Below are 19,254 nucleotides of genomic sequence, written 5' to 3'. Positions count from 1 at the left end.
ATCAGGATACCTACTTTCTTATTTGTTTGTTATTTTAACTGAAAGGTTATACAGGTTTTAATATGATAAAAGCAAAAACGTACTATAAGAAAAAAAAAAGGATGTTCCTACATTTTGACTAAACCTCCTACGCAAAACATGCCGAAACCTCCTTCAACACAAGACAATTTATAAATAGTTTTAGAAAATTTGCACATTGATATTCATGTCAAATGATAGCAATTATAAGAACACTATTATTTACCTAATTTATTTTTCAACAAATCGCATTAAAAAACTTAAAACAAAAAAAGTATCGCTTAAGAACTCACCAAGAAAAATTACATCTGCACTGCACAAAAAAAAAACAAAATACGAAATAATTTGTTGCACGATTACAGTAACTGAACAGAATAAAGGAAAATTAAATGGTATACTTCGAGGCGATAAATATAGGACGTAATCGTTTCAATCAAATTTAAAGGAAGGGAGAAATTTGAGTTTGATTAAACCTCCTACATGTCGAGACCACCTCGCCTTTGCCTTACCCTATTAACGGAGTTAATAACATTAAAGCCTAGTACGCAGATCGCGCTAAAATTTATCTTTGGAGGAAATTTGTATGAAAGATAAATTTTAGCCAGGTAGTACGCAGTTCACGCGCTAAATTCGAATTCTCATCTACTACTTTTGCAAAAAGTCTCCACTCAATTTAGCTCGCGAAATAACGCTCAGCGCATTTTTTCACAGATAAATTTAGACATTTTTGTGGTTGTTGTTGTTGCTGCAAGGAATAAGAGGCAAAAAAAACCTTGGAGTATATAAAAGAAGAGGAATGAAACAAAATGAGAGCGTAAAAAAGGTATTCTGCAGGTAAAAAAAATATGTAATGTAATATTGAATGTAAGCTGGTATAAGTAAATGAAACTGTGATTCAGCCGTTATTTTTAAATTTAAATTTATCTTGGCTTTTAGCGAACGCGTGTAGAGATAAAAATTGTCGAGATAAAATTTAGTTTAGCGCGATCTGCGTACTGGGCTTAACATTAGTAAAGGCATACCAAAGTAAACGTTTTCTTAAATCATCGCTAAAGGGTATCAACTTTGAAGATAGAGAGTTACTGTAGACAAATTTTTTTCTTAGAATATACACAAGAATCATCCCTCTAAAGCTTCTTATCTCATCCAGGACACCCTGTATAGCATTTGTACTTTTATTTAACCTAAACGCAAATTAGTTTCACCTTTTCACAAATATATTTCACCTTTTAGAAAATATGTATAATAAAACTAAACACAAATCAATTAAACCTAAAAGCAAATATAATTAAACTAAAGCAAACTATTTAAACTTTTAGCAAATCTATTTAAACGCAAACTGATTTCACCTTTAAAATGAAAAATTATAGTGATAATGTTTTATTTTTGAACGTAAGTCCATTTGCTAACTTTGAAATAAGTAGAATTATGTCAATAACATTGCAAGGTCAATCCACTTGGGCTATTTTACCAATTTTACTTCAATAACTGCAACCAATTTATGGTGCATGTTAATCTTGAACTTGTCGTGCGTATGTTTTGATTAAAGAAAATGTTTTTCTTGCTTTAATAAGCTATACTAAATACTATTGTTTTAATAATTAAAAATAATATAGTTTGAAGAAATTTATTATTAAAACTTGACAACTGCACCGAGCCGACAGCTTCAGCAGCCATTTTAATTTTGATTGTGCATATATTTTTTCTCGATACCAAAAGCTTTTTCTAGAAAAGGTTAAATCAGTTTGCGTTCAGTTTAAATAGATTTGCTAAAAGTTTAAATAGTTTGCTTTAGTTAAATTATATTTGCTTTTGGGTTCAATTGATTTGCTTTTAGTTTAATTATATTTGCTTAAAGTAGCCCAGGGAAATTAGTAAATTAAATCGCATTTTTCGCGGGACAAATTTTTTTTCATGGAATGGGTTCGGGTGGTTGTTGTTATCATAAAAGTCAATTTGTTGGGATAATTGGAGGTTGGGAACAGCCGCCATCTTGGAAAAGAGATTGGTATCGTTTTTATTGAATAGCTCCATTGTTATTCATTTAAACAAAAATTGACAAAAGTAAGACTTATTAACAATAAAATTATCTAAAAAATGATATACAAAACAATTCCGTGAGTTGATTAAATAAAATTTGATAGTTGGTCAAAATGCGGGTTTGTATCGCAAGGTTGGGGCAAAATGACATTTGTTCATATATCTGACAAACTTTTGATTTGTTTAGATAATTCTTGAAGAATGAATTATAGTACTTATAATTATATCTATAAAATGAGCCCACAATCGTTATTGTAACCATCGTATTGTAGAAGTAATCTAACTCCGAAACTCTCCATGTACCAGTCAAAAGTGAGAAAAAAGCTAGTTTTTCGGTAATATGCCGAGCAAATTTTGGGAGTAGAGGTATAACCAAAATATAAGTACGCAGTTTTGCAGCCATACGCGTCTATGGTATAAAAAAAGAAGATATGATCATTAGAAAAAACTCAGTATCGAGAACTGTCAAATGAAAGAAAAAAAGATGGCTACTTATTGTTTTGACAGCCCAGCCCATTGAAATTGTTGTTGTAAACAAATTTGTCTTGGAAATTGTTGTTGCTTTTGACTTTGCCAAATGCTAGACGTCAAAACCTTATTACCCCATTTTGTAAGATGGCGGCTCTAATGATCATACCTTGTCTTTTTATACCATGATACGCGTCCTTATATCGATTTCAAAGGTCTGACAACTCTAATTTTGTGCTTCGTACGGTTTTCGGGGGGTTAAATAACGTAAGTTTTCCAGTGAATGTGAATGGGCTAAATTTATACTTTTTGAAATAATAAATATAAAAGCTGATGCTCTATCATTTTCCCTAAATCTAGACACCCCTATCTTGAGTATGTGACCAGTGAATTTAAGTAGGTATGGGTAGGTAGGTAGAGATGGCGGTCATAAACAGCCTAGCTTGGTGACCCAATTAGCGCAGAATGCTCCGATTTGATACCAAAACTTGTGAAACCTATGAGTTAAATGGATTAATTAGAATAATGTGATTTCAATACATACGAGTGTTTAGGCTAGCCTAAAACCACTTCGTTGCATTGAGGAATGAGATCAAGTCTTTCTGGATATGACGAAGCTAGTCAAGTTGTGCCACCTATTGTTAGCTTTTGTTAGGTATTTTAAGAAGATATCGCCCTTCATGACTCCCATGGGGATGTTAACTATTTCTACTAGTGACTCATGAAGGGCCGATCCTTGCCTGGCCAGTTCATCCGCCTTTTTATTGCCTTCAAAACCACTGTGACCTGGGATCCAAATGAGAGTGATTGTGAGGCTTCCACTTAGCAATGAGAGTTCCTCTCTGCACTGCTGAACTAATTTGGAGGATGTCGTGACCGAAGCAATTGCTTTTATAGCTGCCTGACTATCTGTTAGTATAGCTATGCTATGGTTTTAATTTGGATATACGCTAAGTAATTTGGAAGCTTCTTTAATTGCCAGCAATTCCGCTTGGAATACACTGGCAAAGTTTGGTAGTCGAAAGGATTTTGAGATATTCAGGGTGTGTAGGATTGAGCTTACTTGTGGATGGTGAATCGTCCAAACGAAAAGAAAATGGATGACAAGATAATGATTTCAGTTTTTCGTTATTAAACTCTTTATTTTTGACTATTATTTTTACTTTTTAATTTGTAATATAGTTTTAAGATAGTTTATAAGTTAGATTTAAGTAGGCTAATTGTAGGTTTTAATTGATAATTTAGGTTTTTTTAGAATTTGCTACTGCACGCTTTGATGATCGAAAAAAGAATGATCGAGAATGACAAAGGACAAAAGGAAATTCACAAACTCAGTAAATGAGTTAAGTTGGTGATGGTTTGCTTGGTCAGGGTGGAACGACATGAGATTGGAGTAGAATTTTAAGGTGCAAACATTAGGTTTGGCGTTCAGATTAGTAGTTTTGATAAGTTCAAGAGTGGAGACTTAAACATTACCGCCCGCCTTGCAATATTATTTGCAAATTTATAAAGTGAATGATATAAAACAATTCCATCATGACCAAAACATAACCACCAACTTGTTTATAAAATTTAATTATTATTTAAATTAAGTATTCAAGTTTTTAATTCATATAATGAAACAATTTTTATCTTACATTTTTAGAGTAGTAGTTTTAAATCAAATTTTGGCTTTATAAAAATTAAATTAGTGAAAAAAAATAATTTATACTAAAATATGATTTATATATACATTATTAAAGTGAAATTTAAGCAATTTTAGTTGTATGATAAACATATTTCAAAAATTTTGATTGGTTTTTTTTTTTTTTTTTTTTAAGTTGAGATAAGATACAAATTTCAATTTTGTAATTCAAATGTAAAAAATAAGTTTAGAAAATAGTTATACGTAATATAAGTTCAATTTATATGCGTTTTCATAAGTTTTATAAATGAAATTTATAAGTGAGTGAAAATACGTTATACGTTATACGTTGGAAAAGGCATAAAGATTAGTTTTTTTTTTTTTTTTTTTTTTTTAACTCTTCAATCCGAAGGTAGAATGCATAACTTGACGATAGAACGCCTGACAACTCCTTTCTGAGTCTTGACGTCGACAACGCGGACTCTATTATCGGGGCCACGGTGGACTTCAAGGACTCTTCCAAGTCGCCACTCATTAGAAGGTAATTGTTCATCTCTAAGAACAACTAGATCCCCGACTTCCATGTCTCTTTGCGGATATTTCCATTTATAACGTTTGATTAACTCTTTAAAGTACTCTTCTTTCCAGCGTATACTGAATTGATGATGTATGGCTTTAAGTGTATTCCACCTACGTATTAAACTTATGTCTTTTTGAGCTTCACAGGGTTCTGGAGGACTTAACAAAGGGCCACCTCGTAAAAAATGGCCTGGCGTTAATGGGAGACAATCATTTTGATTTTCAGACACCGGAGATAAAGGGCGAGAATTAAGACAGGACTCAATTCGAGCCAAAAGTGTTGAGAATTCTTCAAAAGTGAATTTAGAGTTTCCAGCAATTTTCTGAAAATGTATTTTAAAACTCTTCACTCCTGCCTCCCACAAACCACCCATGTGGGGGGAGCCAGGAGGAATGAAATTCCAGACAATTTGGGAAAAGTGAAGTGTTGAGCTATCAGGATAACTATTAAGAGCTTTTTGAAAGTCAGACATCAATAACTTTGATGCACCCACAAAATTAGTGCCATTATCAGTATAAATTTTTGCAGGGAGTCCTCTGCGAGCAACGAAGCGACTGAATGATGCTAAAAAGGCAGCTGTAGATAAATCGCTAACGGCTTCTAAGTGTATCGCTTTGGTTGCGAAACATACAAATAGACATGCATAACCTTTTTCCAGTCGACATTTCCGTCCGTAGAAATTTCGTATTACGAACGGACCAGCAAAATCGATGCCTACATTAGTGAAGGGTAAACTTAAAGTGGTTCGTTCGGCAGGTAACAAACCCATGATTTGAGATTGAAGTGATTTTTTATATAAGATGCAAGGTTTGCAGGTTCGAATACATTTTTTAATTAAGGTTTTGAGATTCGGTATCCAGTACTCGGAACGTACTATTCGGATCATTAATTGTATTTCTCCATGTAGGGAGAGCTTATGTGCATAAGCTATTACAAGTGTAGATAGATAAGACTCATGAGGCAAGAGAATAGGAAATCTTTCATTATATGATAAAGTGGACGCCGCAAGTCTACCATGAGACCGCAAAATTTGGCTAGAGTCCAGAAAGGGAGTGAGTGTGAGAAGTCTACTTTTCGACTTTAATTTATTGCCTTGAAGTAAAGTTTGATATTCTTTGAAATAATGTCGTTGTTGTATGAGTTGGATGATTTTTGATTTCGTTGATATAATATCTTCGTGCATGAGAGTTTTCGAACGGTATGTATCTCTGATTGGTAATTTTTTAGCTGAATTACGGAAGCGAAGAATATAACTCACTACCCTAACAGCTTTATCCCAAGAGGAGAATCGACTTAAAATTTCATTTTCGAAGTCGTTAGATAAAAGTGCAACATTTACTTTGATTGATTTACGTTCAGGAATAGAATCATCTGATGGATGAGAATATTCAGGGGACGGCCACTTTTCTTCTTGTTTCGCTAACCATAATGGGCCATTCCACCATAAATCGCTTACCCGTAACTCTGTTGGGGACACACCGCGAGTAGCCAGATCGGCGGGGTTATAAGAAGATGAAACATGATTCCAATTTATATCTGGAACATTTGATAAAATTTCTGAAGTCCTGGTAGCGACAAAGGTTTTCCAAGAACTTGGTGACTTGTCTAACCAAGCTAAAACGATGGTTGAGTCCGTCCATAATTTAATGGGGATATTATTCAAATAATCGAACTGATTGAGGAGTGAATGGATCATTCGCGATAAAAGTAATGCCCCTTGAAGTTCTAAACGAGGAAGTGAAATGGTCTTCACAGGTGCAATTTTTGATTTTGCCCATAATAAGTGTGAAGAAGAGTGTAAGGGAGTGTCCTGTACGCGAATATAAACTGCAGCGGCATAAGCCTTCTCCGAGGCATCAGAGAAACCGTGTAATTGAAAAGTTTTCCAAGGAGAAAATTCTACCCACCGGGGAATAGAGATTTTTTGAGTATCCTCAAAATCACCGATAAAAGATTTCCAATATTGTTCAGAGTGAAGTGTAAGATTTTGATCCCACCCGGTTTTATCTTTCCAAATTTGTTGCATTAAAATTTTTGTTTTTACAATGATTGGAGCAAGCCAACCCACAGGGTCATAAAGCTTAAAAATTGTTGATAATACCGAGCGTTTAGTGATAGAAGTCGTTAAAAAACTTTCAGAATTGATAGCAAAGGAAAAAGTGTCGGAAGATGCGTTCCACTTAATTCCAAGAGTCTTAGTGGAGCTATCATCTTCGAGATTCAAAAAATCTTTATTTAGAAGGTGATCTGTAGGAAGATGATTCAAAAGCATTGAATGGTTAGCAGTCCATTTTCGTAAATTAAATCCAGCGGATTGAAGTGCAGTGATAAGTTCGATTTGGCTTCTTTGTGCCGACAAAACATCATGAGCGCCGGAAAGCACATCATCTACATAAAATTCTGTCTTTAAGATTTTTGAAGCAAGAGGATAAATTTCTTGAACTTCTGAAGCCAGTTGATGGAGAGTGCGTATAGCTAAATAGGGAGCACAATTTACCCCAAAAGTGACAGTGTTGAGTTGATAATCATTGATTTTTTGATCGGGACTTGGTCGAAATAAAATTCGTTGAAATTGAGCATGTTCCGGATGAATATGTATCTGACGATACATTTTTTCTATGTCACCATTAAAGACATATCGATAAAATCGCCAATTTAAAAGAAGGAATACCATATCATTTTGAAGAATAGGACCCGTATGTAAAAGATCATTTAAACTCTTACCATTAGAAGAGTGGCTTGAGGCATTAAATACTACCCGCAATTTGGTAGTAGTGCTTTGAGGTTTTAAAACGGCGTGATGTGGAAAATAAAAAGATTGAACATTATCTTGATCAAATAATTCATAGGGTGAAGTGGGTGTCATGTGATTTAAAGAGATATATTCTGCTAACACCTTTTCGTATTCTCCTTTGAGAGCAGGTTTAGCCAACATTGATTTTTCATTGCGGATATATTGTTGCATTGCGTTGAAACGCGAGACACCCAAAAATGATTCTTGCGGAGGGTTTTTAAAAGGGAGTCTAACGACAAATCGACCCGTTAATGGATCTCGATAAGTTGTATCACGATATAAATCTTCGCATAGTTGATCGGATGGAGTGAGTATAGGAGTTTGAGGTAACTCCTCAAGTTTCCAAAATCTTTCAATTTTTTGATCTACTTTTGCTAGTAAATCGTTCTGGCGGGTGACGAAAGTGGAAAAAGTTGATACAACAGGAGCAGTTTCATAAGGCCCCAGAAGTATCCAACCAAAAACAGTATTCTGTGCGATGATAGTACTCAAAACATTCCTTTTCAAACCTTCCAAGATTATATGAGGATAAAGGTCAGCTCCGATGAGCATGTCAATGCTGGAACTTTGATAAAAAAGCGGATCTGCCAAAGGAAAATCAAAATGAATTTCCGTTTGAGTAAGATTCATTGAAACCGCAGGTAAATTACTTGTCAGCTTTTTAAGAACTAAAGCTTCAACTTGAATTTTAAAATCTCTGACATTATTAGAGAAAAGAGTGAAAGTGCAAAGCTTCGAAGATGAAGCAGTTTCAGTGGTACCCATGCCACATATTCGGGCTTGAGTAGATTGGGTTGGTAGACCGATAAGTTTTTGAAAATGTTCAGTTATAAAGGACACTTCGGATCCTTGATCAATTAAAGCTCGTAAATGAAAATCATTTCCAAAGTGATGGATTTTAACTATAGCAGTTGCTAATAAAACTTGACGAAAAGTTTTTGAAAACATGACGATATGATTTGAAGTTGAAGTGGACTGTATATTATGTTGGTGATCGAGTTTAACTAAAGGTGAGGATGAAGCAGAAGAATCGAGTTGAGATGAAGAAGGTGAACCACGCTGAGATGAATGAAGTGGAGTGTTTTGATGAATAGAATTATTAATTGTAGATAATTTTCGTTCAAAATGTAACAGAGTATGATGTCTTCCTTTGCAACGAAGGCAAGTGCTTGTACTCTGACATTGCTGTGCATTGTGAGTGATTGCAAGGCAATTGAAACAAAATTTATGTTTCCGGACAGTTTTATGTCTATCATCGACTGACATTTTTAAAAATATAGGACAGAGTCGTAGAGGGTGCTGTTCGGAACATACTTGACAAGAGGGAGTGACTTTTAAGTGAAAATTTTGAATTGGTTTGACTTTGGGTGAAATAGGTTTGCTACTGGGAGTTTTATTTGGTTTCGGAGTGCTCTGTTTCATTTCAGAGACACTTTCGAGAACGCGATAGCGATTGGATAGGAACGTATTCATTTGTTCCCAAGTGGGAATCTCAGTGGGTTTTACTAGTGAACTTTCAAAAAGATTAAGTGTTTTATCTGGTAGTCGAGAGGCACACAGAAAAATTAGGATCGCATTCCAGGAATCGACATTGATTTCGTATGATTTGAGCGCAATTATAGCGTCATTAATGTTACTTTGGAGTGATTTTATATCTTTGCTAGATTCTACAAATATTTGTTTTTGAGTTAATAAAATTTGGATTTGGTTGTTGACCAAAATACGTTTATTTTCGTATTGATCTTTCAACGCGTTCCATGCGAGTTGAAAATTGTGGTCTGTTAGACCGAATTTATTGACAATGTCGAATGCTTGGTCTTTGGTTTTTGCGCGTAAATGAAATAACTTTTGAACATCGCTAAGTTTGGAGTGATTAATGTAAACCGCAGTAAACATATCGCGGAATGATGGCCACTGTAAATAGTTCCCGTGAAATTCTTGAGTATCGCATGCAGGAACCTTAATATTGTGTCCACTGCTTTCAATTTTAGAGGAATTTAAACTAGAATCTTTTTCAGGTAGTTCTGAAACACTAGTTTGAAGAGCCTTTAAAAAATCAGAAATGGAGCTTGCGCATATGAAATACGTATTGGAAGCACTACGATATTTGGCTTTCACTTCATTTACCGAAGTTCTTTTTAACTCTTCATCGTCTGTTCTCATGAACTGACGGTAAGCTAGTTTAAATTCGCACCATAGATCGGATAATTCAGCGCTAAACGCTTCTAATAAAGAAACCGTAAAAGTGGCACTTGGTTTGTCCTTGAAGTCCGCATGGAACTCAACCAATTGGTCGGACGCGAAAATTAATTCTTCTAATAAGGCCATTATATTGACAAGACAATTGCAATTTGATAACGACGGATTGAGATTTAAATGATTTTAAAAATTTAAAAGTGAAAAGTGAAAGTTCAAACGTATAAATAATAACGTACGATATTAAGTGAATATATATATAGTATATAGTAAATATATTTAATGAAGTTAGATAATATAATAAAACGCACTAAAATGAAATTATAGAACGTACCTTTATCCACAAAATGTATAATTATGATGATGATGATTCTAATGCTGACTTTGATGATGATGATAATGTTGATAATTTCGATGATAATTGAGATGATGACTTTTTCCAATGATGATGATGATTTGGATAGTGATGATGATGATTCTATTGATGATGATGATGACGACTTTGATAATTGCGTGACGATGGTATAACGGTCACGTTGGTGTGATGATAGTGTGACTTTGTAACGTTAACGGTGGTATGACTTTGGTGTGACTTAATAACGGTCACGGTGGCGTTACTTTGTCCCACTATGTTAAAGATGATTATGATGGCACAACTTTGTTTCAATAAACACTTTTTTGTGCCGATGATGATTTGGATGATGACGATGATGATTCAATTGATGATGATAACGATGGTGAAGATGATGACGACTTTTCTGAAGATGATGACTGATTCGTTGATGATGTGAAGACTTTGATGATGAAAAGTCTGATAATGATGATGACGACCGTGTTTAGGTGAAAAATGCACCTTATGATCAAAACACTGATCGTAGAAACGACGACTCTTATGATGAGAATGACGAAAAGTGTGCTTGGATGAAAATTGCACTATGACGACTTTGATGATGATGAATCTGATGACGATGATCGTGCTGAGGTGAAAAATGCACCGTGTGATTGAGTACTGATTGAATAGACGACGCCTCTGATGATGATTGTGTCAAGGTTAGGATTGCCTCGTGTGAATTAAGCACTGAACGACAGGAAGACGACTCTGATGATGACGACGACGATTGTGCTGAGGTGAGAGTTGCACCGTGTAAATCACACAGATCGAAGAGTCGACGACTCTGCTGATGATGACGAATGATGATGAAATTTTTGAAAAAGAAGGCACTGTGCGAAAAGATGATAGAAAAGACGCACTTTGAAGATGCCGAAGTCTCAAAAAATTTCAATATCGTGAACGGGAACAATGCGTCACAATGCAAACGAGAATTTAATAATTTGTTTTTTGCAAATGAAGCCAATAATTTCGATGTAACGTGGTAGATTTGCAAATGGAAGCAATGTGCCACAATGCCAAGCGGGATGATTTTATAATTTGGCAATGTTCTCTTCCACAGGTTGAAAAAGGCGAATTTTTGCACAAATTATCAAAAAATATTAATAAATATTTTGCACAAATTAATCGCGATGGTTTATTGACTTGATATTTTTTTGTTTAGAGCACCGATTACACACGGATGGCTGATATTTTTAAAGATTTCTTTCGCTCAAAATCCGTCTCGATTTGGACCATGTGTAGGATTGAGCTTACTTGTGGATGGTGAATCGTCCAAACGAAAAGAAAATGGATGACAAGATAATGATTTCAGTTTTTCGTTATTAAACTCTTTATTTTTGACTATTATTTTTACTTTTTAATTTGTAATATAGTTTTAAGATAGTTTATAAGTTAGATTTAAGTAGGCTAATTGTAGGTTTTAATTGATAATTTAGGTTTTTTTAGAATTTGCTACTGCACGCTTTGATGATCGAAAAAAGAATGATCGAGAATGACAAAGGACAAAAGGAAATTCACAAACTCAGTAAATGAGTGAAGTTGGTGATGGTTTGCTTGGTCAGGGTGGAACGACATGAGATTGGAGTAGAATTTTAAGGTGCAAACATTAGGTTTGGCGTTCAGATTAGTAGTTTTGATAAGTTCAAGAGTGGAGACTTAAACACAGGGATTCATAGTAGACACCCGCACCGACCCCACAATCCATTTTTGAGCCATCAGTGAAAATGCAGGTGTCGAAGTCTCTCGTCACAATGTCCTCTTCCCAGTCTGATCTAGACGGGAAGCTGACCTTGCAATTCATAACAGTATTCAAAATAGGAGTGCAGTAGTCCGTGGGTGTCAGATGCATATCCGATGGTATTAAATTTGCTGTGTCACTGTGAGCAAAAGGTTTTGCCTTCCACCAGCCTGTTTCTTTTAGCCTTAAAACGCTACAAGAGACCTGGTATTTTATATGAAGGTCTATGGGTAAAAGGTGCAAGAGAACGTTTAGAGCCTTTACGCTTGCTTTTCTTTGGATTTTCTTAAGTTTGTTGATGTTATATGCTTTATTCAGTGCAGGCCACCAAACAATGGCGCCGTAAGTTAGAATGGGTCGTACCACCGCTGTGTAAGTCCATAGAATCATTTTTGATTTAAGACCCCATTTTTTTCCAAAGGTTTTACTGCAGGCATAGAAAGCAATGCTCGCCTTCTTACCCGCTCTTCTATATTTAGCTTCCAGCTCAGTTTAGTGTCCAAAATTACACCTAATGATTTTGCGCTAGAAGAAAGTGATAAGATAAGATTTGGCCGTTAAGCTGAGGTAGATGGAAGGCAGGGATTTTGGTTTTAGTTGTAAAAAGCATCAGTTCCGTTTTACTTTGATTAACTCCTAGGCCACAGCTTGTAGCCCAGTTGCTAACTTTTCTCAAAGCCCTGTCAGTGATCTCGCTGATCACGGGTAAAAATTTTCCTGATACAAGTACAACCAGATCATCCGCATATGCCACTGCCTTCACTCCACTTCTCTCAAGCTTCACGAGGATATTGTTCATGACAAGGAGCCATAAAAGGGGGGAAAGAACGCCACCCTGAGGCGTACCCCTATTAACGCATTTAAAACAGTTTGAATTTCCTAAACTTGCTTGAATTCTTTTCTCTTTTAGCATTGAAATAATCCAACTTCTGATGTAGTCATCTACTTCAAAAGTCACTAGGGCCTCGAGAATAGATTCGGTTAGGACATTGTTAAAAGCTCCCTCTACATCTAAGAAGGTAGCTAGGGTATATTCTTTAAAGTGGATCGAGTTCTCAATTGTTCTAACTACTGCATGGAGGGCTGTTTCCGTAGATTTGCCCCTCATATAAGCGTGCTGCGAACTAGCTAAGGGACATCTTTTGAAAATGTCTCTAATATGAGTTTCCAAGATTCTTTCTAAGGTTTTAAGTAAACAAGATGTTAAACTTATTGGCCGGAAATCCTTCGCGGATTCATGTCCTCTTTTGCCCACTTTGGGTATGAAAACCACGCTAACTTGTCCCAAGACTTGGGCACATGATTAAGAAGAAGGCAGCCGTTAAAGATTTTTTCAAGCCATGGAACTGCTATCTCTTGCTGATTTTGCAGCATAATAGGCAGAATACCATCAGGGCCTGGTGATTTATACGGAGAGAAAGTGTTAATAGCCCAAGCTATATTTTCTCTTGTTATCAAGGAGTTTACTCGCTCTGTCGTAACTGATAGCAAGGTGGGATTGATGTTCACTTCAGAGCTTCTATCCACACACCCCGGAAAGTGAGTAGTCATTAGTAGTTCCAAGAATTCAGCTGGAGATATTGTCCAGGATCCGTCAGGCTTTTTTAGAAACGAGGGATTAGAGTGTTCTTTCGATAAAACCTTACTTAACCTGGAGGAATCCTTAATATCTTCTATAGAATGACAGTATTCCTCCCAGCTTTCTTTTTTGGCTAAAGCTATAGTACGCTTATAGACTTTTAAGCAATCTTTATAGGGTTGATAAAATTTGTATTTGTGGCAGATGTTGAAGATTGTTCTAGTCATCGTCCTCAGATTAGACAAGTCTTCATTCCACCAAGGAGGAAATGTTTTGCTTCTATGTCTCACTGGACACGAGACTTTAAAGGCAGTGATCATCGATCTTTCAAAGGTTATAACCTTTGATTCAAGATCTTCAACCGTATCTGTACTCAGATTGGGTATACTGCGTAGATATTCACTAAAAACTTGACCGAAATTCTTCCAGTCAATTCTTTTGGGATTTCTATAAGAGGATGGGATTTTAATTTCAAATTTGAGTTGGAAGAGAATCCAACTATGATCTGAAAAAGGGGATACTCTCCGGTTTTCTACCTGCAGATTGGAGTAGTTGTTTATAATGGTAATGTCTAGTACATCCTCCCATCCTTCATAATTTCCCGAACTCAGGAAAGTGAAGGTTGGAGTAGTACCTCTATTGCAGAGGGAAAGGTTATTTTCAATGATATAATCAAATAAAGACTCGCCTCATTCATTGATCTCAAAACTACCCCACAGAGTATGAAGTGCATTTTTTTCACACCCGATGAGTAGGCTTGTCTTCATGGTACTGGCTTGAGTTGTCAGCCTACGTACTTCCTCCGGCGGTGACTGCTGGTCGTGTGCCATGTACGCAGAGGCCAAGAGTAAACCCCCAGTATTTGAACCCTCCAATTTGAAAACGGTCAAATCAGAGGTGCTAAGATTAGGACACAAAAAAAGCCTTTAAGTGTTTTTTAGCTAAAAAACAAGTTCTTGGCTTACCTTGGTTCAAACTGACGGGCTTGTAAAAAAGGTCGTATTGGCTGTCTTGGAGGCCCCTCACTCGGAGGCCATTAAACCAGGGCTCTTGAATAATGCCCACATCAAAGTTTTCCTCCCTCAGGAAAACCCTCAGGTTATTTGAAGCACATTTAGAGTGCTTCAGATTAACCTGAATGACGCGCAGCATGTTTTTAATTTGGTAAGATTCTACACAGTCAGTTACCAGCTCCTTGCCGGAGAACCCTGCCTCTTTGGGGTGGGGACATCGTCATCCTCGACAGTATCCTCAACTAGGTTAGGGTCCGTTTCCTGACTCTGCAGAATCTTTATCTTGGCATTCCTAATACCAAAACGTAGCTTGAAATCGGCTTTTTCGAGAGCCCCACGACTGACCTCGCAGATCCTCAGAAGGTAAGACGCGCTGTTCTTCTGCGGCTCTTCAGTCTTAATGACTACCCAGTCATGCATAGGAATCAGCGGGTTTAACTTCTGGAGACTGCGGATCAGCTCCGGTCCGCTTGGCTTGATGCTCATGAGGGGCAGCCAAATGCGAGCCAGTGGTTGTCTTGGAATTTCCTTAGCTGGGATAAGCTTGAGCTTCAAGCCATCTCATTTGTTGCTGACCTCAGCTACACTTTTACTAAGGAAATCCCTAGAGAACATATCCTCTCAATTGATTACCCTGTATCCCCTAAGCATCTCACCAGAGTCGAAACTTGGGTAGGGTCCCTCAGTTGCAGATAGGGTATATAGAAAGACCATCTCAGAAAGCTTAGCCTCGATGGAGTTCCACACTGACATCAGAGCTCTGTTGTCAGTGGAGAGCTCATCTACAACCGCCACTTGAAGATCGTCTCTGACAATCTCACTTAAAGTGCGCGATTTCGCCGCTCCCTGAGATGGTGCTTTCTTGTTGGTGCCGTTTGCTTTAGACTTTTTCTGAGGAGGATTAGCTTCCTCAGGTGATCTAATTCTCTCAACGGACTTTTTTGGCTCAATGAGGAGATTGTTGTACTCCTCAACAATCTTCCCATAGGTATTTGATCTTATCAGCAGCATCGTGTTCGTGCGGAGTTCCAGCTTCCTCATTTAAAGCAATCTTGGTAGCATCGCTTTGGCTGGCTTTGCTACCCAAAGGCTTTATTTGGTTTATTGCAGGTCGAAGTACAGGGGTACCGCTGGTACCGCCTGCACTTCAAGCCATCCCATTTGTTTTTTGTTGTTTTTGAAGGTTGTTCAGAAATGCTAGTGCCTCCAGCATTATCTGAACAACCTCCGATTTTCTCCTTGCTCGAGGCCAGAAGTTCATCTTCCATCTCGGAAGTCGTACAGTCTGTTTTGTCATTTTTGTCCATTTTTAAATTTGAGTTTTAAATTGAAGTCCCACGAGTAGGTCGGAAAGGAAAGGTCAACCCCGGCAGAGCCGATTACCGGGGCAAGGCAAAAATTATGCGCTCACCCCACCACTGAAAATTGGGAACCTTGTATCGATGGTAAAATTGCATTGTTTAACTATTGAGGAGTTAAGGTACAACACAGCTATGCAACCTGACCTTAGCTGATCCCCATCTTGCCAAAAACGCACAAGATAAAAACTGTGGTGATCATTACCGCCCGGCACCCGCTAGGAGGGTTTAATACAAGGATTTTTGCGAAGCTAAGTAGGTATAGAATTGCGTCTTATCTTAAAGCCAGAACTATAATTGTCGGATCGTCGGATGAAAACGGAGGGGAACAGCGCTCGTAACCGCACTCGACGGATGAAAACTTGTCGAAAATACAAAGAAAACAACAACAATTGACAGTAGCTTCCGACTCCATCCGCCAATTATGGTTCTGGCTTAAGAAATATAAAGTTTGTGTTTTTGTTTTTTTAATTCTTGGTTGGCACTATCGAAAGCAAGAGCTGCAAATTTGATAAGAATCAGTAGGTATAGAATTGAGTCTTATCAAATTTGCAGCTCTTGCTTTCGATAGTGCTAACCAAGAATTAAAAAAACACAAACTTTACATGTCTTTCAAATCGTTTGGACGAACATACTTCTTCTAATTCAGTGCTCTTGCAATGGTCTCGCCTATTTCCACGCAAGTACTTGGAGTTCTTAAAGCTACTATTTTTTTAGAACACTTAAATAACTTAAACTTATCACGCCCGAACTAGAATATAGCGCACATCAAAATGAAGCACCGATCTTAAGTTCTTTTATACGAGTTTAAGATCGTTTCGGCTTGATTTGCGAATAATATTCTTGATTTTAGGATTTTATTCCTTTTTTAATGTCGTTTTCTATTGACGAATCTCAGAATGAGATTTGTGAATCTGACAGCTGAAAGGGGGGTGAAGAGGGGAAATAGTGGAAAAATCTTAGATTTCATGATCTATTTGCGTCTTGAGATTCAAAAAAATGACAAAAAAATGAATCTGAGATTCAAGAATCTGAATCTGGATTTTTATCAAGATTCACGCATACGAACACACGCACTTTCACTCACACTCCTCTGTTTTACATTTGTCTGAACATTTGTTGTGGTTTTATTTTTTTGTATACGCTCAGATTACGTACATACACAATTACAAAACTAGATTTCATATTTATTTGCAGTGGAATACCTGAAATTTTTACACAAAAATCTCAAAAGTCAACAGAGGGTTAAATTGAAAAACTTCAGAAATTCTTCAAAGCACCTATGGAGATCTGTTGCCCATGACCAGCCACCATTGTGGGGAGTACCGTAATCTCAGATTGATTTTTTTGCTTCTTTTGATGAAAACTGATAGGGCTAACAAAATTCTAGTTCTTTTTATAGATGTCGTACATATACATGGTTGATATGAATATTTTGAGGTTTGAGCTAAAACAATACACAATAGGCTTTCAGATTGTATTAAAATTGAATAAAAAATGGATTTAATGTTAAAGAAAAAAGTTTGATTTTTTTAACTTCTCCATGACAAATGAGTGTCTTCAATAAATTATTTTTGTACCTTTTGCTCATTGTAAAAATTTAAGTATGATTTTATTCTTTAGAAGAAGATATATTAAACTTTTTAATGCTGTAATTTTTTTGTAAGCTATGTATATAAAAAATTAATATGTATAATGAGTAAGAAAAAAAAAAAAGTTATTTATTTTAGCTTTTTCTTGTCAATTATAATTGGAATCAAAAAGTTATTCCGTTTTTCTAAAAAAAAACATACAGGCATAAATGTACAATGGTCGGAATAGTTATTATCACAAAATGAAAATTTTTCTAACTGATTAGAATAATCTATAACTATAACGTAAAGTAATAATGTTCCTTTGAGAATTCAGTTTTTTCAATTTTTGTTTTATGAGCCAATGCGAAGGGTACTTTTGTTAATAAAGTTTTTAATGAAAGAATGGCATTTCCAAATCCAGACTTCTTGGACTCAATCCGCGATTTAAAGTGTTTTTTTTAGTGCATTTTTTTTCATTTTTTGTCATTCGTGGTAAATTTTGCATATTTTTCTGTTTTCATATTTGGTAATTCAGAGTTTCCCGCAATAAATTCAGTTAGAAAAATGTTCATTTTGTCAAAATACTTATTCCGACCACTGTAAGGTCTTAATCTTTAGCTTAAGTACTTTACTATAAGACTAATTGTGTTTTAAATTTGTAACAAGAAAGTTGACAAAAAATAATTTTTTTAAATCATTTTGTGTTTGACAAAAGCCCACAACCTGTTTTCTTATGACGTTATCACGTTCGGAAGCCGACTTTACAGACAAACACTTTTTTTAATGAGTGGTTTATTAATTAAAGTGCAAAATTTCACAAGACTACCGCTCCACAAGACTACTGCTACTGCTACACCAATATTTTCTAGACGTCACTATTTAAGTAACAACGGTATTTTGCTCCTTGGTTTAAAACACAAAGCCTCAGTAAAAAGTCAACATTAGTCCAAATAAAATATCGACAATATCTTCAACCACCCAAGATGCAACCACAAAATATCGAAACGTGATCGATTATCTTTTTGATATTCGCGGTCGGAGTCCATCAGGATTTCAGAAATCTAATCAAATCTCCATTAGCAAATATACCTTCCTTCTTTTACATTATGTTAAATTATTGAGCTGAATGATGTTGCTGCAGATAAAGCAATCAACGGCGGAGTGTACGGAATAATTTTTTTATTCAATATGATAAACGGATGTTGTTGCAACAGTCGTATTCAGTGGTGGCTGAATTATTTTTTCATTATTTATGCAGATAAAATTGCAACCTCTATATGTAATTCAATTCTTGTCCGTTTTTCATGCGAATAATTTGGACACGATTTGTGTTTTTCTTGTGCCGGACGGCCAAAGTAAAGTAGAAAAAAAAAAACGGTAGCACTTTGTTGAGCTGTAATGTTGTCCCAAGTTGTACTGTGAGGGTTCTAGGGTCACCACTCCATTTCAATTAGCAGAAACAAGTAATCAATTAATTCGACTGGTTGAGCTGCCAAAAGTGCGGGAATTATTTAACACTGCAATGGTTTACTGCCAGCCAAAGGCGTCCCAGTTTATTAACATCACTATCATCATAACTCCCGATCCAAAATAATTCATTATTAATGGATCACTTTGGTCGTCTTAATGAACACTTGAGCATAAAAATCGCCTCCGATTGATCACCAAGCTTCTGGGTGCACAATTTAAGTAGCAAAGTCACATCAATGAATTATGAATGTGCTGAATTAATTACTCTACGCGTTCTTTTTCCCAATCCAGTATGCGTCTTGTTGTTCCACAAAGAAATAACATCAGCATGAACTGAAATTAGAACGATCGTATTCAATGTGCGTGTGATGCTCTTATTCGACTCAGCTGGGTTTCCCAAGGTGTGCAATA

General features: G+C 36.1%; 1 protein-coding gene across 1 annotated transcript; it reads right to left on the bottom strand.

Moving 5' to 3' along the window:
* Nucleotides 1-4,551: 4,551 nt before the first annotated feature.
* LOC129919174 (uncharacterized) lies at nt 4,552-9,852 on the bottom strand. Its single transcript, XM_056000024.1, has one exon. It carries the CDS (start codon nt 9,850-9,852, stop codon nt 4,552-4,554), a length of 5,301 nt encoding a protein of 1,766 aa, XP_055855999.1.
* Between the last annotated feature and the right edge of the window lie 9,402 nt (nt 9,853-19,254).

This window comes from Episyrphus balteatus, chromosome 4, assembly GCF_945859705.1.
Source record: "Episyrphus balteatus chromosome 4, idEpiBalt1.1, whole genome shotgun sequence".
In the NCBI taxonomy this organism is placed as follows: domain Eukaryota; kingdom Metazoa; phylum Arthropoda; class Insecta; order Diptera; family Syrphidae; genus Episyrphus; species Episyrphus balteatus.
The sequence above is the reverse complement of the archived record's forward strand: the minus strand, read 5'-3'. Positions and strand labels throughout refer to the sequence as shown.